Source organism: Lutjanus erythropterus, chromosome 16 (genome assembly GCF_056507025.1).
Source record: "Lutjanus erythropterus isolate fLutEry1 chromosome 16, fLutEry1.hap2, whole genome shotgun sequence".
NCBI lineage: Eukaryota > Metazoa > Chordata > Actinopteri > Lutjaniformes > Lutjanidae > Lutjanus > Lutjanus erythropterus.
The window spans coordinates 21,782,346-21,808,711 of record NC_139332.1 but is presented as its reverse complement, the minus strand read 5'-3'; the positions used below and the strand labels follow the sequence as shown (position 1 = coordinate 21,808,711).

Genomic DNA, 26,366 nt, shown 5'->3' with positions numbered 1-26,366 from the left:
TTGCATTTTTCTTTGGTTCCAGCATTTTTTGGTGGAAATGCTCCAAAAAGTTCAAAATCAAAAGTTTGAACTGGAACAGGGACGGTTCCTTGTTGGAGGAAAAGGGCCCAAAGAGAGACAAAAAAATAAAAAGACGATGAGAGTGTTGCTCTCCACGAAGAAAACGGAAACATAAGAACATCAGCCAAAACAAATACACACAAGCAGAAGATATGACAAGAAGTAAGCTAGCTGAAAAAAAATCAGTGAGAAATCTGCTGTGAAACAAACTGTAGATGAAGTCATGAAGAAATATGAAGATTTTACTGTCTCTATACTCTTGTCTCAAACTGTTCAGTGAGTTTTAACAAAAAAACGGTTCTTGGTGTCTCCTCCTCCACCTCAGTCATTAAATATTCAGCTGTTGTCTTATGTTTCACAAATTATTTATTTTCAAGGGACTGTTTTGGGTCCCTTGAAATGTTCTAAGGAAAATGGTCACTAAGAAACATAAGTAGCAACATTTAAGGGAATACTTAAGAAGTTAAGGGCAAATGCTTAGAAATTAAAGGGTTTTCCCTTACATCACCCTGAGGGAATCCTCAAGGTGATTTTATGTAATTCGTTCTTAGATGAAAATTTAAGGGAAACCTTCACCTAAGTGGTTTTATGCAACCGGGCCGTGAGTCAGTTTTGGTTTGATGTAACATTCCTCCAAAATCTACTTTTAAAAAAAAAAGAAAAAAAAAGAAAAATCATCTTTCATCCTTTTAAAAACTACATTTCCCAGATCTCCTGTCTACATAATGCATACTGTAAGCTGTGAACACTTGTCGTCCCAGACTCACATACTTCATTTCATCCAGTGTTAACATGGAGTTAGACTGCAATACTTTGTAAAGATCTGTCTGTCGTTAGCACACAACAACCCGAGTCAGTTACAGAGAGAACAAAATGAGCATGATTCCCTTTACACAAAAGGAACAATGCTTTCAAAAAATGACAAATAAAAGAATAAAAATAAACAGCGAACTTGGATTCGGCTCAATGTACCTCACGAATCTGTTGGATTATCCTCCGCTGGCCGTCCTCTCAGACAGAGATAGCACAGCTCTGATTCAGTGTTTAACAAGTCTTTGATGGGATTTCAGTCCGTTGGGTTCTATTTGTACCGTATGTGAGACCCGTCATGTCTGGAGCTCTTTTGATCTGGCGTAGAGACACATGGACAGCATGTGAATGTGAGTGTCTGATGGTTATATATGCTTTGGTTAACTGTATGTACAGCTGCATGTTGGGTGTGTGTGTGTGTGTGTGTGTGTGTGTGCATGTGCCTCTATCGCTCAAGTGATCAAATGTCAACAATCTCAGGTGGGTCAGCTGGGAGAGATTCTGAAAATTTGTTAAATTAATCAAACTGCAATGGGAAATAGTCCAGTTTTCTACTGCCCAGCACTGCTGGGGTCGCACTGAAGCAGTCGGACGATGGAGGGGTCATTCTTCGCTCCCTCAACAAACTCCTCCAGGGAAAGTTTACCTAAGAGAGACACAGACAAAGAGACAGATTAGACCTTATTGGTTCAGTGTCTTGTTTATTTGCTGCAGCAGATCTACGCTGATTGAAAATACATCGGAATGAAAACAAAGAGGTGATGTGATGGTCTTTAAAATAATATTTAGAGCAAGATATTTTCCCCCCAGTTAATTAATTCATTTATGGCTCCAGCGCATCAAGACAATTTGACCAGTGTTGCCAGATTGGGCACTTTTTCCACATCATTTAATTTTTTACAGCTTTTATCATTTGGGCTTTTTTTAAATATCTTATTCTGGATTTTCAAATATAATACATGCATCCCAGTCACACACTGGCAATACATAAACATTCACTGTGCACTACAGACATCTCAAAAATAAATAAACAGACACCAAAATAAGTTAGCACAAACCAATTTTAAAAAAAGAGAGAGAGGTTAGTTTCAGCCAGAATATAACGGTCTTTAGCAACACTAGTGTGATCAAGATGAAGAGACCAAGAAGACGATCATTCAATCAGGGAGATTCTCCATGTAATTGATAAAGAGTTTCCACACCTTATGGAAAAAAAATGCATCTTATTCTGTAGCGAGTATGTTATCTTCTCCAAAGGAATACATCAGTTCAACTCTGAGAGCCACTGGTAATGCAAGATCTGACTTCCATTTCATTGCAATGCATTTTTGTAACAATGGCCAGTAAGATTTCTGTCTGATAGAGTGAGTATGTGTAAGATTGCCCAGGTAGCCCAAAAGGCGAGCAACTCCATGTATTGAGGATAAAGATCCTTGCCCAAAACCTTACCTTTACCATGATGGAAAGTTACATTTCTATTAAAAGGCCTATACACTCCTCTGTGTAGTATGAGTATGAAGAGTTATGCCGTTTAATATAACATTATCCACAGAAACCAATTAAAGATAATTTGGCTGTTTGAGGCTCTGATCTGGCTATTCTGTCCCCCTGGCCACCAGCTATTAAAAAACTATCTGTATCTGGACACCTTATCTGAAGAAGGAAAAACACTTGTCGTGACCAGAATGTGATCTCCGAATCTGTCGCACCACATCTGGAGGCAGTCGTGGTCACACTGCAGTCTGATCTTACATTGGTGTAAACGCAATCTGCACAATCTGCCGGCATCCGTTGACAACATAACACTGATATAGATATCTGCTTTTAGCTAACATAAAATATAGGTTGCTGTTCAAATTTAGAGAACAAGGAGGTGAGAAAGCTGAAAGAGACCTCTAATGTATTCTGTGCCATGAAAGCACCAAAAGATGCTTTATTAAAATGAGCTACATGCAAAATTGAAGAAATACGAGTGGGAAATTAATAATATATGTTAAGAAATTACTGTGTGCGACTGTGCATTGCACTAATCTGTGCAGCTGATCTGCTGTTGACACGGCGGATAATTTATCTAGTCACAGCACACACCAGTACTGCAACACACCGCCACAAACTGACAATATTTTTTATACGAAGAAAGGAATAATTTGATGCTGAATTTACAAGAGAGGACAAATAATTAAAACTATATAGCAGACAGTGTTTCACAACGTTAATAAAGGTTCCCCTAGCTCAGTAACTCACAAAACTGATTGTTTTTTTAAGGGAGTCTGGGGCTGATCTGCCGTCACCTCAAATGACTCATGCTCAGGTTTTGCTCTGGAGGACAGAGATCTGATCACAATGGTGATAATGAGAATGCATTAAAAAGTACCAGGTATAAACAGAAAGGCAAGATTGGATTGTCTGACTTTGGAAGTGACCCATCAGATATTACTTCACAGTTTTCAGTCAGAAAAATCAAATCCAGTCTTTTAAATAATACTCATTTAAAGGCTTTGGAGTGGCTACAGTTTTAACACTGCACTGCACACTGCAGCACAGTGAAAGGATGTCTGATGAAGGCTTACCATCTCGATTTGTGTCCATCTGCCTGAAGATCTTATCTGTGCGTTTCTCAGGTGTCGACTCATCCTCAGGCATCTTCATCACGGAGGAAACCATCTTGTAAATAGCCTGAAGACAACAGAGAGGGGAGAAATCATAACAGAAATATGAGTATGGACTGGAATGGACTAATTAAATAGTTGTTTTGGTGATTTAAATAACTAATATAAGTAACGCTGTCACCTTGTGCAACCTCATTCCATGAAAGTTTTAACTTTAACCAGGTATTGCCACATTTCCAATCTCTCATGACACGAATAATAAAGACAAAAATAACAAGTGTACAGTCTGATCACATTTCATACCAGTTATTCTGGCCAGAAGTATGACTGCAAGGTTGTATGAAGCAATGTTGCGTCAACTGGACTGATGCAAAGCGCAGGAAAAAACAAACATCTCAGTGAAATATGTATACGACCCATCAATCAACTTATCTCTTCTGGAAGGAAGAGAGATAAAGGATTACTCTCAATTATGCTTGGTGCTCTGGGACCTAAACCAAAAGCATTACTGTCTAAAAGACTTAGTTTAGGTTATTAAATAGATTATAAATCAAGAAAAGTGAACGTGTCATCCTCTTTGTTTAGGTTTTCTGACATATTTAAAGCAGAAGCTGTTAGTGTTTATTGATACTGCTGCAAACTACACCACGATTCTTCACAGTCCTCATCCCTCTCTTTTCATTCCTACAATCTTTCTATTTGACACTTTAACCTTCGAACATGTGAAAAATTCCTCATAATGATGAAGAGTTTGTCGGATCATCTGTCCAAACGACAATGCACCAGACAGCTGTTAACATCTGCCTCCTTCACACGTACACAAACACCCCAACAAGACAGAGCTTAAAGCTGCAGGTATCAGTTATTTTCATTAACAGGTAGTTAGTGTGCTGATTTGCTGTAATTAGTTGATCACACACTTATATTACACTCTATAAAATGAAACAAGTCTGACCAACAGCCATAAAATCTAGTTTTTAATTACATTTCATAATAAGAAATTAGCAGCTCCTAGCCTTTGAGGAGGGTTAATCAGCAAATGTTTGGCATTAGTAGTAGATAAATGAATAAATTAATTAGAATAAATTGAATTTCTGTCATTCAACTAATCAATTTATTGAATAATCTGCAATATATACGGAAGTGTGGTTTTTGGGAGGGTCAGATACAGTTATCTACAGGCCATGCGGTTGTTTTGTTGCTAATTTAACAGCTGTACTAAAGAGGATAACCCTATAAAAGGTCACAAAATCAAGAAGCAGCAAAAAATGTGCAGTAAAAATAATACTGCCCTAAAGCTAAAATAATTAGTAGATTAAACTGATTGACAGAAAATAATCATTTCAACATTTTAACTAATTTAATAAGCAAAATGTCATTACAGCTTTTTGCATTTGAGTATTTGTTGTACAGTAAACTGAATATCTTCGGGTTTTGGACATTTGGACAAACAAAACAAGAAATCTGAAGACATTACTGTGGATTCTGGGTAATTGTGATGAACATTTTTTATTTACTACTTTTCATGGATGTGGGAAGCAGGGGTGCTGAGGAGGCTGCAGCACCCAATAAAATTGGGGAAAATGTAAAAATGTATTTTTCCCCCCTTTTTTATGACCTGGCTTTGTTAAATGCGCGATTTTGATTACATATAGAGTTGGCACACTGTTATTTGTAGGGGGATAGAGATTTTTCTTTGCTTTCCTCAATCAATTATCAACATTTATAGTCTATTTACAATAGTTACTGCATAGTGATGTGACTTGCAGCAGGTCAGAGCTACTCTATTGCTCACAAACATACACATCAAGGTGTTCTGGGGAGTTTTTCACCTGAATCAAAGTAACCAAACAGGTCAGGACACTGATCATCCTGTTAGACAGACCTCCCCTGAATGAAATGTATCATGCCATGCATTATTACAAACTATCTTTGGCACACGCTGTTTGTAGTTCTCTGTGTAGCCGCTATGTTTAACATACAGTATGTTGTAGTGTAAAACATTATAAAATTGGTGTAAAATGTTGTTAACTATTAGGCCTTTTGCAGACTAAACAATCAGTTAACCTTAAAAAAACCCACACTATTAATCGGTGAATCAATAATGAAAATAATCAGACGTAGCCCTGTATTGGGACTGCTGAATATTTTGGTTTTACATCTGTTTGCAAAGATATTAAAGTAGAATCCATCCTCTCTTGATTGATCCCATCCATTAGCCTACATCAACGGTTTCAGTTTCTGCCATCTGGTTCCCTCCTCAGACTTCCACCAGCTAAAAGCAATCGATACAAACTCTCCATCCTAAACTCCTGGAGGAAAAGGTAGTTCATTTGCATAATGTCTAAAACTGTTTTCTTAATCTCAGTGTATTTTTTTTATACCTTTAACTGTGTACGTTTAGTGTGTAGCTCTGTGTTTCGTTCTTTGAGTTGCATTAATGTGTCCTGTGTTTTAAATGTGCTAAATGTATGAACCCATCTGCTGCATGGTCAGTCGCCTCATTGGGGAAAAATAAAGTTATTGAAGTTGATCCCTGGACATAAACACACCCACAGACTTTACACAGACACACGGCAGATAAAGACCACTGACATGGAGAATGGGATTACACATTCTTTGCTCAATTGAGCACCATGATGTGTGATGTAACAACATGTGTAAGGGATTGCCAGGTGTGTGTGTCTGACGTAAATTTGAACCATTTGTCCGATAAGAAGAGGAGCCTGAGTGAAACTATTTGTTGTAAAGTAACCCTGGAGCTGCTGAGGAGGTGACGGGGAGGGTCTGCTCATCCTAGAGCCGAGGAACAGATTCTGGATGTAGTGCTGAGTCAATACGAGGATCAGAGGCGGGCGGCTCCCTTCTACAAATACACCACAGCCGAGTCTTATTTAGATCCGTCTGAGGGCCTGAGAGGAACTGCTGGTTTCTAAAATTACACAGCGGCTGGTTTTCCTGCTGTGGGCAGTCAAATGGTGCAGAACACAGAAGCAGATGGATATATGATGCAGCAGTTGGTGTGGAAGGCTGAGCAAAATGTTGCTCCAATACAGGCATAGTCAGTCTGTCAAGGATTTCGTTGGCTTTTTTTTTTTTTTTTTTTTTGAACAGAAAATGTCTGATTTCACTGCAGCTTTTCTAAAAAAATGTGATGCATGCTGTGATGTTGAAATGTACTTGTATGATGCTTGCATGGGGGACTGCAATGACCGGGGGAACTTGCAGGAAGCTACAATTTGTCATATTTGCAGAAAAGTTGTTACTATAGGACAAAGTGGGACTAGAACCAGGGATCATGGCATCACCATGATAGCAGGCCATGGCCACTGAAGTCTTAACAGCTGAGAGAACAAAGGTTGGAGGGAAATAAAGGCAAAATAAAGACAAAACAAAACACACCAGACAGGAACAGTAAACCCACCGTTACAATCTCCAGCATCTCTGCCTTGCTAATGTATCCATTCCCGTCCAGGTCGTACATACTGAACGCCCACTTCAGCTTCTGGTCCAGCCGGCCACGTGAGGTCACACTGAGAGCGATGATGAACTCTCTGAAGTCTATAGTGCCGTCTCCATTGGCATCAAATGTGCGGAAGACATGCTCGGCGAACTTGGAGGCGTCTCCGTATGGGAAGAAGTTGGCGTAGATCTTCTTGAACTCCTCCATGGAGAGCGCACCGCTGGGGCAGTCCCGCAAGAAGCCCTTGTACCACTCGGTGATCTCGTGTTCGGTGAAGTCCGTGTTCTCCATCAGGTCCTGCATGACGTCGGGACGGAGCTTGCTGTTCTGTTTGCCCATGGTCGCTGCTTCTGTTGAGACTGTGGGAGATGTGAGGGCAGCGGCGATTTAGACTGCTGAGGGAAAAGAGAGAAAGAGACAGAGGAAGGTTGTTAGAAATAATGTGAAATGACCTTGAGCCTTTTTGATACAAGATGGGGAGGAGAGACTGGAAGAAAAGACAGTGATGTCAGAAAGGAAAATCCCAAAGAGTGTTAATGCAAATTCACTCATTAAAAAGCTGGATTAACTTCTTTGTAAAAGATTAATAGTTTAAATAAACAAATTTTATGTTTCTTAAAATACAAAATAATACCTCACAGGTCAAGTCAAAGCATTTATTGTCATATGCATTTTAAAACTAGCTTCCTTGTACAATGAAATTCTTCCTTTGCCTTCCACTCTGAATGCCGTTCAACAAAGAAACCTGAGGTATGAAAAGTGAAAAATATAAAAATACAAGAACATAATAGGCTAAATAAAAAAGAAATGCCAAACTTTGTAATAAATGCTCATCACCATTGCTACTTTTGTCCAATTAACAGTCTAAAACCTCAAGACTTTTCTTTTTATATCATTAATGACAAATAAAATCAGCAAATTCTTACACTTATAAAGCTGGAACCAGCAAATTATTGACGTTTTTTCTTGAAACAATTAATCATTCATATAGATATATGATTGTATATAACATATGCAGAGTAGTATTGAGCGATGAAATATCAGTGCAAAACTCTTCATGCAGACAGCTGGTAAATGTGAGTGTGCGTATGTGTATCTGTGTGTGTGTGTGTGTGTGGTGGGTTACATTAGGGGCAGGTGCAGAGGATTAGATCTGTATACGGCACAAAAAATTACAGTTTAAACCTTTTTGTCAAGTTGGGGGCTGCCTCTTTAGCTTCTGAAAACAAGGTTCATCAGACAAATGAGAGTAACCCAAAAATACATGGTACAGAAAACCAAAAGAGCAAAGTGAGACACTAAAACGCTCCATGGAGGGGTTCCCCTATAGCTCAGTTTGCATGTTCTGAGGCTATCGGCCCTCTGTAGCAGCCGCCGGTTCAACACCTGCCTGAGGCCCATTTACTACATGTCACCCCCTCCCTCTACCCGCTTTCCTGTCACATCATCAAATAAAGGCAAAAAGCCCAAAAAATAATCTTCAAAATAATTAAAAAAAAAACCCTCCGTGGAGCTGCTGAGTTGGGTGATAACTCTGAGGGTTTGTCAGTACAATCGACCCCTTTCACTTCTTTACGCAGTCACTTGATCCACTGTTATTACAACAATTGCTGTGATTGTTTTATTGACTGGAGCAGTTTTAAACTTGATGGAAAAAATGCTATATGACACAGCAATTTCCATATATTAAACAGGGCTCAGATTTTATGCATATGGTTGTGTTTTTTATACTCTGACAATTAACCTAAAAATAGATTTAAGAAAAAAACCATACACCACCTTGGTGACAATATTGCAGTATAGTGAACTGTAACTCCTGTAAAGTGATACGTATCTTACTGGCAGATTCTTGCCAATACACAGCCCTTAAACTAAATGAATTGGATTATCGCTTAGGCTAGAGCTGCAACAATTGGTCAATCAATTCAGTCATTTTTCAAGCAAAAATGTCAAACATTAACTGGTTCCAGACTCTGTAAGGATTTGCTGCTTTTCTTTGCTTCTTATGAGACTAAGTGAGGACTCTTTGGGTTTTGGACTGTTGGTTTGAGAAAGACACAATCTGAAGATGTCGCTCTGAAATTCTGATGTGCATTTTTCACTTTTTAGAATACACAATTAATAAATTAATGTAAATCATCTACCAGCTTTGCCTAACAGACAAGATGGCTTACCACTTCTGCTAAAACTGTGAAGAGTTTCGTGATGTCAAAGAGCATTGACGTTATGTGTACTCGAGCTGTTAATATCACAGTGTTGTTATCACAAAGAGCTGCTACTGAAACTTGGGCAGATGTGTTAAAAGGTCCTGCGGCATCAACGCTTTCGAAACTAAATGATATTAAGTCATGACTTCTAACAGAGGAAACTGTAAAGGATGGAAAATGTGATGCTTAAAAGAACCCACAGCATTAAATATTAACTGTGGATTATACTTTTTATTTGCATTTTTCTTTAAATTACACTGGCTTCACTGCTATTTAATTCATAGTTTTTGCTTTTCATGAAAACATGAAAATAAATGTCATCGTAAAAGAAACAACAGTACACTAGTAAAAAGAATGTGGTCTTGTGCACATGCACAGAAAAGTCTCACATGCACCTGCGACACGAGACCACCGCACGTTTTCATGGTGCAAAACCACTACAGATGCACAATTACACAGAAAGTGTAGTGTATACACACAGACACACTGTTGATAACCCTGATGCCTGCCAGTATGTGTGTGCACTGCAGATGCACCTTCCATTTCCTGCAGAAATTACGATGCTGATGCCTCGACACACATGCACATCCTCTGTATCAATAGTCAAGAGAGTTTATTGCCCTAGTTTGGGTATTGATGCAGAGTTTGATAAAAAAAAAAACCTGCAGAAAAAGACAAAAAAGTAGTAAACCTCAAGTCCAATTTGACTGAATGAGCCTACGTGCATGTTAGCCACAGGACAGGTAAGCCTGACAGAAACCGCACTCGTCTGTAACGAATGCGTTGCTACGGAAAGTGAACGGGGAGTCTTAAGACACAACTGAGGATGCGTTCATCATCTAACCCTGCAACTAATGTCCTTAGCACTTTTCCCGTCAGGCCGCTAGCTGCTGCTGAGCTCTCCAGGCTAAAGACAAGAGGAGAGCTGTTCTAGGCTTAGCCGAGGATAATGACAGATAAAAACAGCAGTGTCAGGTCAGGTCACATTACCGTACAGATACTGTAGCTTGTGCCAGCAAGGAAAATAATAGCCTGTCACCTCTCTGTTTCCAGTCGATGTTTGCTTAAATATGAAAAGGAATGCTTCATAAAATGTAGAGAAACAAGCAAATATCCGTTAAGAGAACTGGGCCCAACTAAAAATAGCCGGAGCCCTTGCGTAAAGGATTTCAGGATCTATTTACTGACTCTTACAACACTTTTCTCACAAAAATTAAACTGCAAATTCCTTTATACAAACAGCAATCATTGTCTATCACCACTTTATTTTACCAGCTGTTCATATTAACTTTGAATTGAACTTTATATGTTTTGACCATGATTATAAAACCCAAAGTAAAAGGGATCAATAGAAGACTTATCAAGATATGAATGAAATGACTAATTTTAGGTAGTCATAAGTGATGACTGAAAGGGGTTAAGTTTATATGAGTCTATACACTGTTTTTCCCCTCCTATATCTGATCCATTAATTAATCATGACTGATTGAAAAGGAGCTGCCATCATGTTTACGTCCCCCTTCAGTGGGAACATGCTCTTCTTGCCAATAATAATGAAGTTAATGAAAAGTGCTACTACAATAAATAATTCAACAGGAAACACGGTAACAAAACAGAGAAAACATGCAGCAAACACATGATCATAAGCAGAGAGTCTTGGAAATAAACAGGACCATTCTACACATAATAATTCAGCAATTTTGCAGATTGAATGAAATTGCTTTATTTTCATTAGTTTTGTTAACCGCTAAAGCAGGGACTCTGTCTTTGTCTCCCTTTATTTCACACTCACATGTTCCATAAACAGAGAGCTATAATCCTTTAATTAACTCTGGGTAAACAATGGGCCCTAACAATGTGGCAGCCACCTCTAATGAGTTCCCTGCTGTTACCTACAGTATAGTTCACTTCAACACCAGCGTGACTGCTGGAGCACAGTGAGAAAGAGATTAACACCTGTTTACACACTCATCACTCCTGAAACAAAACACAGCGGCAGTCACACAGCGGGGGGCCAATGAACTGCTCATATCCAGACCGAGACTGTGTCTGACTTTAAATGAGACAAAGAAGAAAAAAACAGTCTAGACTTGAGAGGGGCGACATGGGGGCTGTCCGAGCTTGCAAAAAAAAAAAATGTATCGCCAATTATTTTGATAATCGATCACTTGAAGGTCCAGTGTGTCAGATTTACGACGATTAATTGGCAGAATATTTCAGAAATGGAATATTGTACTCATAAGTGTATTTTTATTAGTTGATAATCACCTGAAAATAAGAATTATTGTGTTTTCGTTACCTTAAAATGAGCAGTTTATGTCTACAGAATCTGCCATGTTGCGCTGCCATGTTTCTACAGTAGCTCAGAAGAGACAAACCAAACACTGGCTCTAGATTAGATATTATCGACCCAATATATCACCACTATATCTGTCTACACTGGTATCATGTTGTTTAATATGCACGATATAGTAAAAAATGCTTTTACTTTAGTACAGTTCTTTTCAGAACCCATCAGTGTATAATTGAGTATTTCAAGCTTTCAGGTGAACTGGCAGCCTCCTTCCACCTCAAAGTAGGAGGTGACGAGCCACAGGAGGGTGGTAAAAGTCAGTGACTTTATGGCCCCCCACAGGTAACTGCATTCCTTGAAGAGTAATAAGAGGGTTTGGATCCATTTGATCCATTTTAACGGTTGCAGACTATAGAGAGAGCAGATCTTTCCAAGACTCCTCCAAGCCAGAACACGTGAATCAATGTTAAACTTCAGTCATTTTTCAAGTAAAAATACCAAACATTTGATGGTGCCACTGGTGCTCAAATGTGATTTCATTTTCATCATAATGAGTTGAATAATTTGGGATTGTAAATTGGACAAAACAAGACATTTAATGACATTAAGGATATTGGGCATTGCAATGGGGATTTTTCAGTTTTTTTCTGTTTTATCTGGAGCAAACCATTAATACAGAAAACAACTGACAGATTAATCAACAGTGACAATAAAAGGTAAGTTGTAGGTCTAGTAAATTTACCCGTGAAATATTCAAAACCTCAGAACACACCCTGATACACTCACACAGGAGTTTTCAATCATTTTAGACCTCGTCTTAGGGACCGTATGCAGACTGCCCTTAACAGGTCTTTTTCACAGCAGACATTCTGACTCATCGTGGCCAAAACAGCCCAGGTGTAACAAATAATAATAATTGTGGCTGTGTAAATTTAAGTGTCCCCAGGGTTTAACATCAGCACCAGCCAAATGTCAGTAAAATATTCAAGTGGCTGGTACATTTGGCCAGTTGACAAAACAGTTAATTTTGCAGCCAGCCAGCATGCACAGTACCAGGTCCCTGACCCTGAAGCGCCTAAGTGGACTGCATCGTTATTACCTCATTATTTACACCTGTGATTTCTTCTACCCTGTCAAAATGTCGGCCGTAAAAAGACGCCCATTTCAAACAGAACAGAGGTCTAATCAGCTAGAATAAACACCAGTGTAGGTGTGTAAGACCATAAAAAAAATTATTGCCAATATGTTTTTTCCAGGGAAGAAGACTAAGTATTTTCCACTGAAGTTTGAAAAATAAATCTTCAAGGTGTAAATTAAAGTATTAGTGCTTCTGTTTTAGGCAGACTGTAAAACTAAACAAGTCAGCAAATATATATATATATATATATATATAAATACTTGTCACCGGATTTAATGACTGAATGAGTTACTTCTTCATTTAGATTTACGTCATATGACATTGATAGAAGCTGTAATGTAGCAGCCGAATGAGGAAACGAGTAAAGTTAAATTTGTCCCCTGCTGTATTAATTTTTTTCAGGGGAAATTCACAAACCCAGGAAGTACACAGATCTGAACACAAAAGATGACAAAATACTTAAAACGTTATATAAATAAATAAAAACTAAGCTTAAACCCACACATACAATCACAAAATACAGTGAATGTAAAATGTTTCAGCATTCGGAGGAAACGGTCTGACATTTTGCTGCAAGAAATGGTTTATCAACAAGTGTTTGAGTTCTCAGCACGAGCGGATGTATTTTAGAAAGCATTACCACATCCAAATTATGTTCTTACATCTGTCATTCATAGACTAAATGCCACAAGGTGTAAAAATGCAGTGACCCGAGAACCAGCAAACAACATCTGTTATTTAAATGTGCCCACACTTCAAATTCAGCTCACTTTTATTGTTGTCACTCTTTTCAAGTTTCAAAGTTCAAGTACTGTCGTCTTTAAAAGTTTAAGTCCAACTGAAATCACATTAGTCATCATGTTTTAGAGTCAGTAGAGATCAAACCAGCATCTAACCAGACTGATGTAACATTTACAGGTAGATTCCTGTGGTGGCTGTGTAGGATCAGAATCGTGATCCAAATATTTCCAATAACTAAAGCTGCAACAATCAGTTCATAATCGATTAGTCGATCGAAAGAAAATTCAAGTCCAACTATTTTGATAGTCGATTTATTGTTTCAGTCATTTTTCGAGCAAAACTTTCAAACATTTGCTGGTTCCAGCTTCTAAAATGTGAGAATTTGCAGCTTTTCTTTGTCATTAATGACAGTAAATGAAGAGTCGTTGGGTTTTGAACGGTTGGTTGGACAAAAGAAGAAATCTGAAGACGTCACTTTGGGCTCTAGGAAACTGTGATGAGAATTTTTCACAATTTATTTTACTTGTATCGACTCAAAAAGGAATTAAGTGTAAAAGTTAACTGACAGATTAATCAAAAAAGAAAATAATTATTGCAGCTCTAATGTGATTGCAAATGTTGTGCATTTTCCTTATTTGTTAGTTGAAAACCCTAATAATCGATTAATAACGATACAACACACATTTAGTTTTTTTTCTCCCTTTTCTCTTTTTCCCCTCATTTTAAGCTCCGCCAGACTAATAAGACTAATCAATAGTCTAAAACAAGTTTTAGACTATTGATTACTTATCAATCAATAAGTTTTTAAGCAATTACATTCTTACCAGCAATTACAGCACACAATCACAGCCTCGACCAATGGCAAAGACGTTCACTTCAACAAGCGATGGTCACTTGCCTGCATTTGTATGTGTGGCCTTTACTCATTTAATCCTATGACTCACTTTATTCACACTTTATTGAGGATTTTGTTTAAACATTTTTTTTTTTTTCATTTTATGTCTGCTGTCATAAAATATGGTGGCAGACAATTAAAGCTTCTGACAAAAACCTAAATAGAATGTAAATGAATGTAAAAAAAAACAAAAAACAAAAAAACTTTCAGCACAGCCTTAATCTTGCCTTCATCGGGGCGGTGTTGTTGTTTCCAGTTCTCTGATATACAGTCCATCATAAGTCATGTGACTTCATCATAAACACCAACACTTGTGTTTGTGCTTGAGCAAAGTTAGAACTGTTCCTTATCTCACTGCAAAACTGTTTCAGTTAAAGAAGTCATATTTGATGTATAACTAGGGCTGCACAATTAATGGCAACATGGCCGAGTGCCATATCCAAATCAAAGAAGGTACAATTTTTTTTATCAAAGGAAAACTGTGTGACAGTACACAGTAAGTACTGTAGTGCTGCAGACTTGTCCTGGCCTACTGATTTCATAAGAAAACATGTTTGTTTGGTACAGGCTTCAACAAATGTCATATTATCATGTTTCAATACTGTTTTTAGTAAAACTGAAAATTGTGATGCAAAAATGTTCATGACCACTAAATGTATCGCACATCGAAACACAATTTCAGCCAAAATAATTGCAATATAACTTTTTTACCATATTGTGCAGTAACCGTAACTTTGAACACACACCAGTCTTAGACACAGTATCTCAGTACTCAGAGCCAGTTCAGTCAATTTACCCTGCATGCACGCACACACACACACACACACACACACACACACACACACACACACACGCACACTCGCAGACACTCAGAGTACACTCTGTCATTCAGCTGTTCAGCCAGTCGATGTCATCCTGACTCCCTCCGTTCATTTCATTCATAAACTCCTTCATTGTCTGATGCAGTGACCGGGACACGCTGCCACATACTGTGCAATCTGCATTTTAATTGCTTAATGGATTGTGGAGCATTTCCATGATTATTGGGGCTGCGTTGCCATGACAACTGACCCGTACAATCACTCTTGCTTTTGCCAGTGAGTGAGGAGAAAAAAAAAAAAAAGCACAACAAAAACATATTACTTTACTTAGTGTCTTTGATTCACAATAGAATTAATGACGCTCTGTGTGCAGCAGGCTTGTTTAATTGTTTGCTTTTAGCTGCGGTCCTAATCACAGACTGCTTTCAGACAAACTTTTTACACATTAATGTGGAAGAACAAAGGCGAATAAAATGTCCTCCTGCCAATTTCTCTAAATGAGGAAGGCGAGGTTAATTAATGTTGTTCTTACTGGCTTGCAACTACAAAAACAACATAAGTGTCAGGATGTATTCAGTCATAAGTCTGACATGTGTTCATACATAATAAAGATTTTCATTTTCTACCTGTTTTTGATATAGCAACAAAACAAATGCACATAATGATTATGCCCTGATTCATGATCTTAAGTCTTTAATAATTTTATCTTTCACATTCATTGAAAAATCATCATAATAAATAATTATCAATAAACTGAAATCAAACATTTTATCATAATAACCTTTTCAGCTATAATCATACATTCCTGTGTATTAGTAACTTAAAAAGTTATTTAGGTCTCAATAATGCAGCGTTTTTAACTCACACCAGTGTAAGACCCTTCATCCCAAAAATTTGTATTTCCATACTTTCTACTTGTCAGACAAATATATAAATAATCAAATATTTCGTGGTTCCAGTTCCCAAATCTGAGGAATTGTTCTTGCTGCATTTCTTTGTCACACATGATTGACATAATAACATAACTGATGATGAAACTAATTATAAGTTGCAGCTCTGTTGTCTTTGTCTCATGCTGGATGCTCTAAAATTCCAACAAGCCAAGTATTTTACTTATTTTAAACTTCTTGCTGGTTTCACAGGTCTGGGTGTAGTTTCTGTGTGGAGTTTGCATGTTGCTCCCTGTGGGTTTTTTCGTTTCCTCCCACAGTCCACAGCCATGCAGATGAGGTGAATTTTCATTGTTGACAACTCTTTTCAATAATTGGCGTCCTTTTAGAGCAAATGCTTTCCTGTCTCACGTGTTTCCTTGGTAACCTTTTACTTTAACCTCCTCCTATAAGCAGTATCATAAATGATAATTTAATGAAGGGTGAGAAGACACTATAATGCAGTTGGGAGCGTGCAAGGACATTTTTAAGCATTGTCAACAACTCCTTTGATGAAGGCATATATTATTACAACTGTGTTTTATTATGTTGTAATTCATTGTCTGTTTATACACAGCCAGTCACCTTTAAGTGCAGGAGCAGTAGTTGTTTCTGTACTACTTGTACAGACTAAACAGAGGGATTAAAATAAAGTGTGACTTAATACTTTATCTACTAACACCGGACCCCACCTCCATCTCTCCAGGCTGAAGGTTTCAGTGTATTTTAAAAGCAGAAATGATGGGATGAGAGCTCAGAGCTCCACTGAACATCCCTTCAACAAGTCACCCTAAGAGCTCGTCTATTCCTGGCTCTCAGAGATCACTGTCTACAATTAACCGTTAAGACTCTTACCTGCTGCTGCTGGCAGACCTACGATGGCACTGTTACATAACCGAGGCTTTGTTAAGAGGACAGGTCACATGGTGGAGCCAAGTTTCTACCATCTTTTGCTGAAGTCGAGACGAGTGAGTGAACTCCAGGGGCAGGTTTAACGTGAGTCTGAGAGGAGAACAGGCCTGAGATAGAGTCGGTGACCTCAGCCTGTGTGCAGGTATAAGCCAGTCAAGAAGAACACGCTGTCACTTTCAGTTTCTAATGACACCAACAGGACACACAAGATCAACCTGAAGGGCTTGGAGTCTGAGTCAACCCCTAAAAACAACAACAAAAACAAGCTCAGCTGCATCAAAGTGGTGTTAAACTAAAGACAACATCATGACACTACATTATCAGTGGTACCAACAGGAGAATCCAGGAAAAGAGAAGCTTCTGGGGACAAATATCCTCTTATCCTGAAAGCAAAACACTAAATATATATATATATATATATATATATATATATATATATATGTGTATCCATGAAATATAAATGGTGTTCAGTCAAAGACAAATGAAACTAGAAGGGCACTCAGAGGGAAGGCCTCCAAAAAGGCCAAACGCCTTATAAAGAATAATCAAAAAAATCATTTGTGAATCCGTCCTATGATTCAGATCCTCTTCAAAATTTAATGGTTTCTTCCTTGGCCCATGCTTCACCCCTCCACCGAATCAAAATCAGGCATGCAGTTTTTGCATAATCCTGTTAATAAACAAACAAATGGCACTGAAAACAGAACCTCTTTGGCAGAGGTAATAAAGCGAGCATTTAGAGCTGGGCTATGAGTGCCCATACATGAGTTTTGGCACCAGTGCCAAATACATACTTCTTCACTGCCTTAGCTTTAGTTAAGGTGAACATCTTTCAACCCTTTAAGAAATGCAGTGAACTTGCATTATTGATCAATCAGTAGATTAGAGCTGCAACGATTAACTGATGAATCCATTATCAAAATAGCTGGCAATTAATAATCAGTGTGGGTAATGTTTTTAAAGGAAAAAGTAAAAAAAAAAAAAGACACAAGACATTTATGGATGTCATCTTGGGCTTTGGGAATCATTGATTGACATTTTTCACAATTTTCTCACAAACTTATAGACCAAACAACTAATAATCATAAATATAATTGAAAATAATCATTAGTTGCAGCCCAGTAGATTATTTTCTTGATAAACCTCACGATCAATAGCTGTGCTTCTCTGGAGGGGCGTAGGGCCACAGCAGGTGAGGTGTAGCTGACCAGAGGAAAAATACTGAGTGAAACTCAGCTTAATGAATTTGATTTATGTAGCGAGAATAAACAAACAGGAGTTTGCTGATGTTATTGTGCTGACCTTTATGTCACTAAAATCCAACTCCTCCTCCTTTTTGATTAGCTGCTTCCCGTAACATTGTTAATGATTAATAAAAATGTGGTCAGAATATCAGAAAGTTGTAAAAATGATGAAGGTAACATCTTCGAATGCCTTGGTTTGTCCAACCAACAGTCATATCAAGCAATCCTATCACAATCTTGTCACTTATATCTCATGTGCTCCACATGTTTGGACCTATTTTTCAAGCCTTTCCTGTAATGACTGTTACGTCCTGTAATGATTCGATCTGTGTTTTCAAAAGCCCAACGTCCTCAGAGGCCAGAAAATATTCATGTTTAAGAGGCCTTAAAAAAAACTACTCAAACAGATTAATCATTTATCAATATGGCTGGTGATTCATTTAATAATGATTAATAATTGATTAATTGTTGCAGCTCTACAGTCTAAACCCCCAAAATACTCACATTATATACACTATCAAAAATAACAAAAAAGCAGCAAATCCTCCTGGAACCACTCACTGTTTTATCATTAGTTGATTGTCAAAATAGCTGCAGATTGATTTTCTGTCGACTGATTTATCAATGCATCATTTCAGCTCTAATATCAGTAAAATGAAAAGTAAAGGAGTAAAAAGACAAAAGTGTTTAAACGAGCATTCAGGGCTATGTGACATCTGTAAAGTTATAATATTGATGTCAATAAGATACCGGAGCTTGGATACTGAAACAATATTTTAGTTTAGAGAATATAAACATGTCTTAACTCTTTTTTTCAATTAATACCAGATGCCAAACTGTTCAAAGGGTCAGTGTTACAGATCTTTGCTCTTACTTGTTGCTTAGTGTCTTTGTTGCTGCCATATAGTACGTTTCTTATTACTGTTCTTGTGGTTGTTGCTGTTCTTTTATGTACAGTACATCTCTCACATGTTTTTATGTTGCACCAGATTTGCCGTCCAGGTACAAAAATACTTATTAAACTGCACTGAACTGAGACTTGTGCCTAAATGAAATATATTAGTTCTAAAAGTTTCCCAATAGGTAGAAGGTAGGATCAGTAGGATTCGTCCAAGCTGCTTGTTTGTTGCACAAAAATGTTTTCATTGTTGAGTTTTGACTTGTTGGGCCAGTAAAGCATCCTGAGCGGAGCAAAATAACAACAAAATAAGAAAATACACGCAGAGGGCAGGGTCTCTGCAGATACAGCCACCACCATACACTTTTTTTTTAGGAAAATGCTGCACGTTATGCCTTTACATTGGATGAGTAGGGTGCCATTTACTTTGCACTTTTGAAATAGAGCTGAAACTATAAGTCAGTAAATTAAATATAAATAAATTTAATTATTGCTAAATTATTAATGTCATTTTTTAAAAGCAAAATATACAAAACACTAACTGGTTCCAGCCTGAAAAGCGTTCATATTTTCTTGTTTTCTTACACGTCTATGGCTGTACAATGAACAAAGCTGTTTTTTGTACTGTTGGTCACACAAGACACAAAAATGTCTATTTAGACTCTGGGAAACTGTGATGATATTTTATGGACTGAATGATCAAGAAAATGACCAGCGGTTTGCTTTAATTGTAAGTAAACAAGTCAAAGGATCTGACCGAGAGCGGTTGACTCCACGGTCGTCCATGCTGCATTCATCCTAGAACATCTTGTTGTCCACTTATGTAACAGGCAGAAATCTCCATTTATATCCTGCAGGTAAATCTTAACCCAAGGGTCCCAAAGATTATCCAAGAACAGCGAGAGCAGAGGAGAGGCCTGGGGGAGGGTGGCCAACAGAGAGCCAGAGTGAATGAAAGAGAGCTGGTGATCACAGATACAGAGTTTATGAATGATACATTCATAATGCAACATGATCCATCTGTGACCGGGCTGCAGAGCTGAGGGGGCAGCCATTCGCGGCCTAACAGGCACACGATTATTAGACCTGCAAGATCTGCAAGCTGATACTCACACAAAGGTGAAAATTAAGTAATCACGTTTCATCTCAGCTGTGATAAGATATTAAAAGCGACATCTCAGATCAGACGGTTCAGCCAAGGACAAATCGGAACGACCCAAGAGATTTGATTTAAGGCTCCACCACACAAAGACACATGATTTTTGAGGACTGCAACATCACAACCGCTCTCTTTCTTCTCTTCTGTTTAAGCGAGTAATTTATCACTAATTCTGTTCTGTGTCTGCAGCAGCATGACAAGCAATTTAGGACCAAAACATCTGCTAATATTTGTACTGGTTAAAACTGTGCAAAAGAACAAAATATGAAAAACAGCTTCATGTAAATTCTTCTCCTATCTCAGTTCATCATTAAAGCAGAAAACAGTAAAGTTTTTGTCATTATCTACATGGAGAAGTCCCTCTCAGTCACTCCATGCAATCTGCTTTAAACAGCACTGTAATGATAGATTGTGAATAGTTATATTTTTGGTTGTGTGGAGAGATTTTTCTGCACCACATCTGTCAGTGTCAAAGGGACAGAGCAGCTCATAGTCCAGCAAAAAGAGACGCAAACAAAGAAGCAGGCAGATCTACAATGTTTTGTTTTTTTACATATATATATATATTTTTTGTTTTCTTTTGTTTTATTGCACGCTAATGTTGAATGCAATCCACTGCTGCACATATGAGCCATCTTTTTTTTCCATTTTTCTTTCAATAACATTATAGCAGCATAGAAGAATGTAAAATTATATGTATTTGGCAGATGTTACACATATCAGTGTGGTTGGGGTGGGAGAATATTTTTTGTTTTACAATTCCCGAATTGATTTTTTTTTATTGCTGAATAGATTTCTATAACAACAACAATTTCCATTAGTCCATTAGGTCAATACTAATACATGAATATGATGTAACACCTGTTAAATTAGCCCAGATAAATTAAGAGTAACACATAATTTAAATCCCATGACTTTATTTTATTAGTTCCGATTACTCTTTAAAAAATAATCTGAAATACTTTATGGTAATTTGGTGGTAAGGTAAAGAGTATGATTCAAATTTCTCCCATGGTCTCCCTTTCCACTTGTTTCTAAGCATTTCTTCTTTGCTGGGACAAACTGACCTTTGCTGTTTTGGTTTGACGGTACATTTTCATGCACCAGAGCTCACGTGTAGCCTAACCTTTAACTTTTTATTCAAAAGATCAACATCAGTGTCATTAAAGTTCAGTAAAGTACAGTGCCAGATGACAGCAAATGTTTTACTAACACTAGTGAGATCCTACAGCATATCAAAGACTTTTAACCTCAAATTTAAATCTCATCTACCACCGCATGTGAGCAACTGAGAGCTTCACCTACAGTTTCTTGAAAATCAGCACATCAAAGTGAAGCCAAAACCGTTATTTCTCAAAGCAACTGAAACTAGCCCCTAGCGTTGTAGGCAGCTGAGCACAGGAAGATTGTGCAGTGCAAAACTGCTCTATAAAACTGGCAACAAATGGATAAAATGGAAAGAAAAGGGTCAAATGTGTTAGCTATCACCCTCATATGTCTGGCATGTGTGAACTAAGAACTGACGTGCTTGCTGGTTTCTCAAATTTTATGAGACCTAAAAGTGATGACCTGCAGCTCTCCTCGGCATCTCGACCCACCACATCCATCTATCGCCAATTGCCGTTAAACATCTCCTGACTCCTGCGATCACATGTCTAATCGGCAGCACATTTCAAATAAAACATCATATGCAGTGCTGCAGCACGGCATAGCTGAGGGAGCACCCGTGCTCACGTTACAAGTATCGTGACGAGCTCTGTTCAGTGTAGCGTGCTTTAATGGCTCCTTGAATGTCTGACTGCAACTCTATCTCCTGTGTTATTTAGTGTAAGGTCAGAGCTGGTCCACCGTTGGGCCAGCCTGTGCCTGGGTCTGGGCAAACTGGCATCTTCATTAGAGGGTCTTTTCAGAGCTCCTGGGCCTTCAGTAAGAGAAAATTATAGCAATTTTCAACTGCAATTCAGTTAAAAAGTTTAGTACAAAGGCTTAGAAAGTGAGATAAAGGTAAAAAGAAGATTGTGCAACACCTAAAAGTGAAAGTAATCCTACTAGAATTGCATCTAATTCCAAAAAATAAATGCCAAATTAAAATTCAACAACAATAAGGCAAACTTTATTAAGCACTTGTTCCAATTAGATTAAGAGGGCCCATGTCTTAATTGTCCATCATCATCCAGACCAACAGTCTCACAAAATATCCAGTTTAGAGCTGAAAGCGATTTGAAGACATCACCTTGAAATATGGGATACTGAGGTGACCATTCTCCTGACTTATCAAGACAATAATCAGGAGGCTAACTGATAATGACAATAATCATTAGTTACAACTCTGATGCAGAACTTCCTCCACAAGAGTGCAAACATAAGATAGTCATAGATCAAACTGAACACTCTTAAAATAGAAACTAAAAATAGACATCACTGCCTCTGACACTGCATTTGTGTTTATTGCAATAACACTTTTATCACTACCTCTTTCTGTCATTTCAATGGACATGAGTGGGATCTAAATATTGGTAAATGCTCCAATACATCTGGAACTGTGACTCAGTTACAGAAAAGCAACTGAACTACGAGCTTGAAGCACATTTTTAAAATGAGATTCCTTGATAATCTCTTGTTTACTTCTCTAAACGATGGTCAGAATCCCATCCATCTTGCATTTGAGAAACCTGAGGCAGCAACTTCATCATAATGCAGCACACATGAGCTCCCATTGTCAGCCGGAGAGCTTCGTGCGTCAAGGCGCTGCAGAAAACCACAATCATGACAGAGGAGCCATTATGAGGGAGCGAATGAGAACAAGATAAAAAAGTGTCACTGACAACAACTGCAAGAAGGCAGGCAGTGCTGCAAAACAGACTCAGGATTGGACAAACACACACACCACTCACACACTCGCAGCAAATTGTCACTGATTGCACGAGGAGGGAGGTGTTTACTTTGCACTGAATATCTAAATGTGCCTCACTCTGAAACAGCCTGTTGTAAAGACAAAGGCTGCAGAGATGGAAATGTCAATCTGTCCGATGACTAAACAACTCCCACCCCCCTCTGCCAGTGATATCTGCTGCACAGCATGTGTGAAAATGCAGCTTTCTAGTCTAAATATTATCTGTGTGACAGGCCCAAATCTTCCTTTCTTTATCTCAGCATCTGAAGCTCCCTTTTGCTCCGTCCTCCTCCACTTTAACGTCACTTTCTCCCGATCACTCTCCCCGTCGACTTCCTCTAAAAAGGTCTAATTCAATTCAAAAGAGCACCGACTGCAGCCCAGACGAGCATAACTACAGAGGATGTTGCCAGTGCGGTCACTCAGACCCAAAACAAACCCACAGGACACCCACGCTGACGAAAATAGAACATCTGTTCAAATTTAGCATACGTTTGTAAAAGTTCAGCATCTTGAAATGTTTGCAGGGATGCTTCTGACACCAAGGGGGCTATTATCTCGACTCCACCCTTGTGTCAGCACCTCCACAGGTCTTTAAACTTTGTTGCTATGTTGTGTTGGTTTCTTGAGGTGGGAGGAGAAGCTGGACAGCGGGTTTCACTTCAGTTTTGGTTGAAATTTCCTAAAAACATATCAAACGTTTTGAAGCCACAGAGCTTCAAAGACAGCAGACTAGATGTCATTTTGGAGTCTACATGTTTCAGTTTAAATGTCTGTTTCCTCTCATTTCCTGCATCTAAATCTTTAATTTGATACAATGACCTCTGCATGCATTTTATTCCTTCTGTGTCCACTTGTGTCATTTTAAAACCTCACCCGCAGTTCACAGGCACCAACAGAGGAAATTCAGCCGGGATGGATTCTTGTTTACATCCCACATCAAAACCAAACCAATGATGGCACTCAATCACCACAAGCCACCAGCCAAAGAGTCCTGTGCAAGGCCAGTGAGGACTCTTAATTCTAAAAGCCACTTTGAAATGACAGCAATCCTGTCTTCAGTTCATTTGAAATAAATTTGACCAAATGAAAATAATATGGTCTACTGATAAAGCAATATAATGCAGGGTTATTAATTACTTTGTAATTATTGTTGTTTAATTATTTAGTCTGTAAACTGTGAAACAGAGTGAAACAATACATCTACCCTTTTGAGAAGCAGGAACAAGGGCTGAAACTATTTGTCTGCAAACATAACTGTTGCTGTTGCAATTTCTGTTGATGAGCTGATTGATTGGTTGACCAATTACTTCAGCACTACTTGTCTTATACTGTATTTAAATTAAATGTCTTTGGATTTGGGACTGCAGTCAGCTTAGGGAAATTACAATTAACATTTTATAGATTCAAAACTATATATGTTTTTTGTTTAAAAAAGACATACCTAATAATAAAAAGAATAACAGAAAATATGAACTGAATTTTAGAGCAGCAACACTGTGGATTGTCAACTATTAAATTAATTGCCAACTATCACTTTTTAAAGAAAGAAATGTCTCAATTCTAAGATTTCAGCTGCACAAATGTGAACATTTGCAGATTTCTTTCGTCCTCTATGCTGTAAACTGAGTATATATGGATTGTAAACAAATCAAAACATTTGAGGACAGGCTTTGGGAAACACTGCTAAACATTTTTCACCATTTTCTGACATTTTCTGGACAAAACAACTAATCAAGAAAAAAGATCAAGTGATCAATGGATGAAGTAAATAATTGTTAGTTGCAGGCTTACTCTAGTTAAAGCATGTTTGAAATGTCAAACTTCTCATTTTTTTAGCGTTTTTTTGTGACATTTCTAAGGATGGGTATTGGTATACTGATAGATATTTAGATAGATTTTACTGCTTATCGTTATCGCTACTCTTATTGATACTATACTCACCATAATTTGGTACAACAATAAAGGTATGACATGAAAAGATGTGAAACGACTCAACTGTTATTTTATTCTTATTATTTTGCAGAAGTAACAAGTTAAATTTCTTCCTGCTTAATTGCATTTAGCTACATTTTCATTAAATTTAGTAATAATATTGTATGCTGTTTACATAAAACACATATATCCAAATAACAACATAGTTTGTCCAGGGATTTATTGTTACTTTGGTACTTACCAGTTTAGTATCAGTTCTCAATAGACATTATATTTTAAAAAAAAGGAAATGAAATGAATATAAATGTAAGTTGCAGCCCTAAAAAACAATTAAATCTACAAATCCTCCCATTTAAGAAGCTGGAACCTGCAAATGCTTGACACAGTTGGTTTGATAGATGATCAAAATCACTGACGAGTAATTTTCTGTGAACCATTGGCTACTGGCTTGCTTTCCCTCCAACCCCTTTACTTCTGGATTTTCAGTGCTGAAGTGAAAATAAATCTCACTACTACACTGTTACTCTACACTGACTACATAATGAGAGGTAGTATAATTCACACTCTACCAAAGGCATTCATTCACAGTAAAACAAACATTTCAGCTCACTTGTCAAGGTAAAGCACGAGCAGTCCAATATAATGCTACAGTCTCCTCTCTCCTCCTGCTTTAATCCACTGACTGACTGATGTGTATTTGCTGAAATGAGATACCCTGCAGCCTCTCTCAGCCTTGTTGTGTGGTGGCAAGACTCCTTTTTCACTTCCTCACTCATGCAACAATAAAATATGGAGTGTGTAAAGACAACAAAGGCATCTCCGGCTCATCTAAAGGGTTCACTCGGGACAGAAGAAGAAGACTCATCCGATTAGAAATCTAGGTAAAGCTTTATCCGTTGCTAGCATCTTGTAATGCTGCTGCAGTGCAAAGTTATGGAGGAAAATGTGTTAATACTGTTGTCATACAGACGAATAAGAGTGTTAGAAAGAGCTTCTAGCTGTAAGGTAACTGCTACATCCCGTAAACTCATCTCACCTGAGCTGCAAGCAACGAAAAAAGTACCAACAGGAAGGGGACGAACTGCGAAGGAGGGTCGGACACAACATTAGCTAAAAAAAAAAAAAAACTTACCTCGCTTTTAAGTTGCTGCTTCGGAGGGTGGGCCTGTTAAAAGTCTCTCTAATAGTCCATTACCTCGAGTGAGAGCGGGACAAAGTTTCAGAGACGACAACAGGAGAGCAACAGGTTGCGGGAGCCACACAGGAGCTGGAGTTTCCCGGCTGCTCTCTGTCCAAACTCTGCCAAGCTTTTTCCCGAGCCGCTGCACACAGTCTGCTTAGCCCCACAGCCTCTCATCG

General features: G+C 38.1%; 1 protein-coding gene across 3 annotated transcripts; it reads right to left on the bottom strand.

Annotated features, from left to right (window-relative positions):
• Positions 1-716: 716 nt before the first annotated feature.
• On the bottom strand, positions 717-26,366 carry LOC146313080 (neurocalcin-delta B). Of its 3 annotated transcripts, none has more exons than XM_084738607.1 (4): positions 26,140-26,366; positions 6,904-7,334; positions 3,441-3,546; positions 717-1,516 (listed from the first exon to the last, which is right to left on the bottom strand). In XM_084738607.1, exons 2-4 carry the CDS (start codon positions 7,279-7,281, stop codon positions 1,422-1,424), a joined length of 579 nt encoding a protein of 192 aa, XP_084594733.1. In that variant the 5' UTR covers positions 7,282-7,334; positions 26,140-26,366; the 3' UTR covers positions 717-1,421. The 3 variants fall into 3 exon arrangements, with proteins under 3 accessions (XP_084594733.1, XP_084594731.1, XP_084594734.1); XM_084738605.1 differs by having other exon boundaries at positions 6,904-7,337; positions 26,140-26,364; XM_084738608.1 differs by lacking the exon at positions 26,140-26,366 and adding an exon at positions 16,822-16,994 and having other exon boundaries at positions 6,904-7,337.

Coding starts and splice junctions, on each gene's coding strand:
- LOC146313080 (XM_084738607.1), bottom strand. CDS start 7,281: ATGGGCAAACAGAACAGCAAGCTCCGTCCCGACGTCATGCAGGACCTG. Junction 3,547..6,903: donor AGATGCTGGAGATTGTAACG/GTGGGTTTACTG, acceptor TGTTGTCTTCAG/GCTATTTACAAGATGGTTTC. Junction 1,517..3,440: donor GATGGACACAAATCGAGATG/GTAAGCCTTCAT, acceptor TGTCTCTCTTAG/GTAAACTTTCCCTGGAGGAG.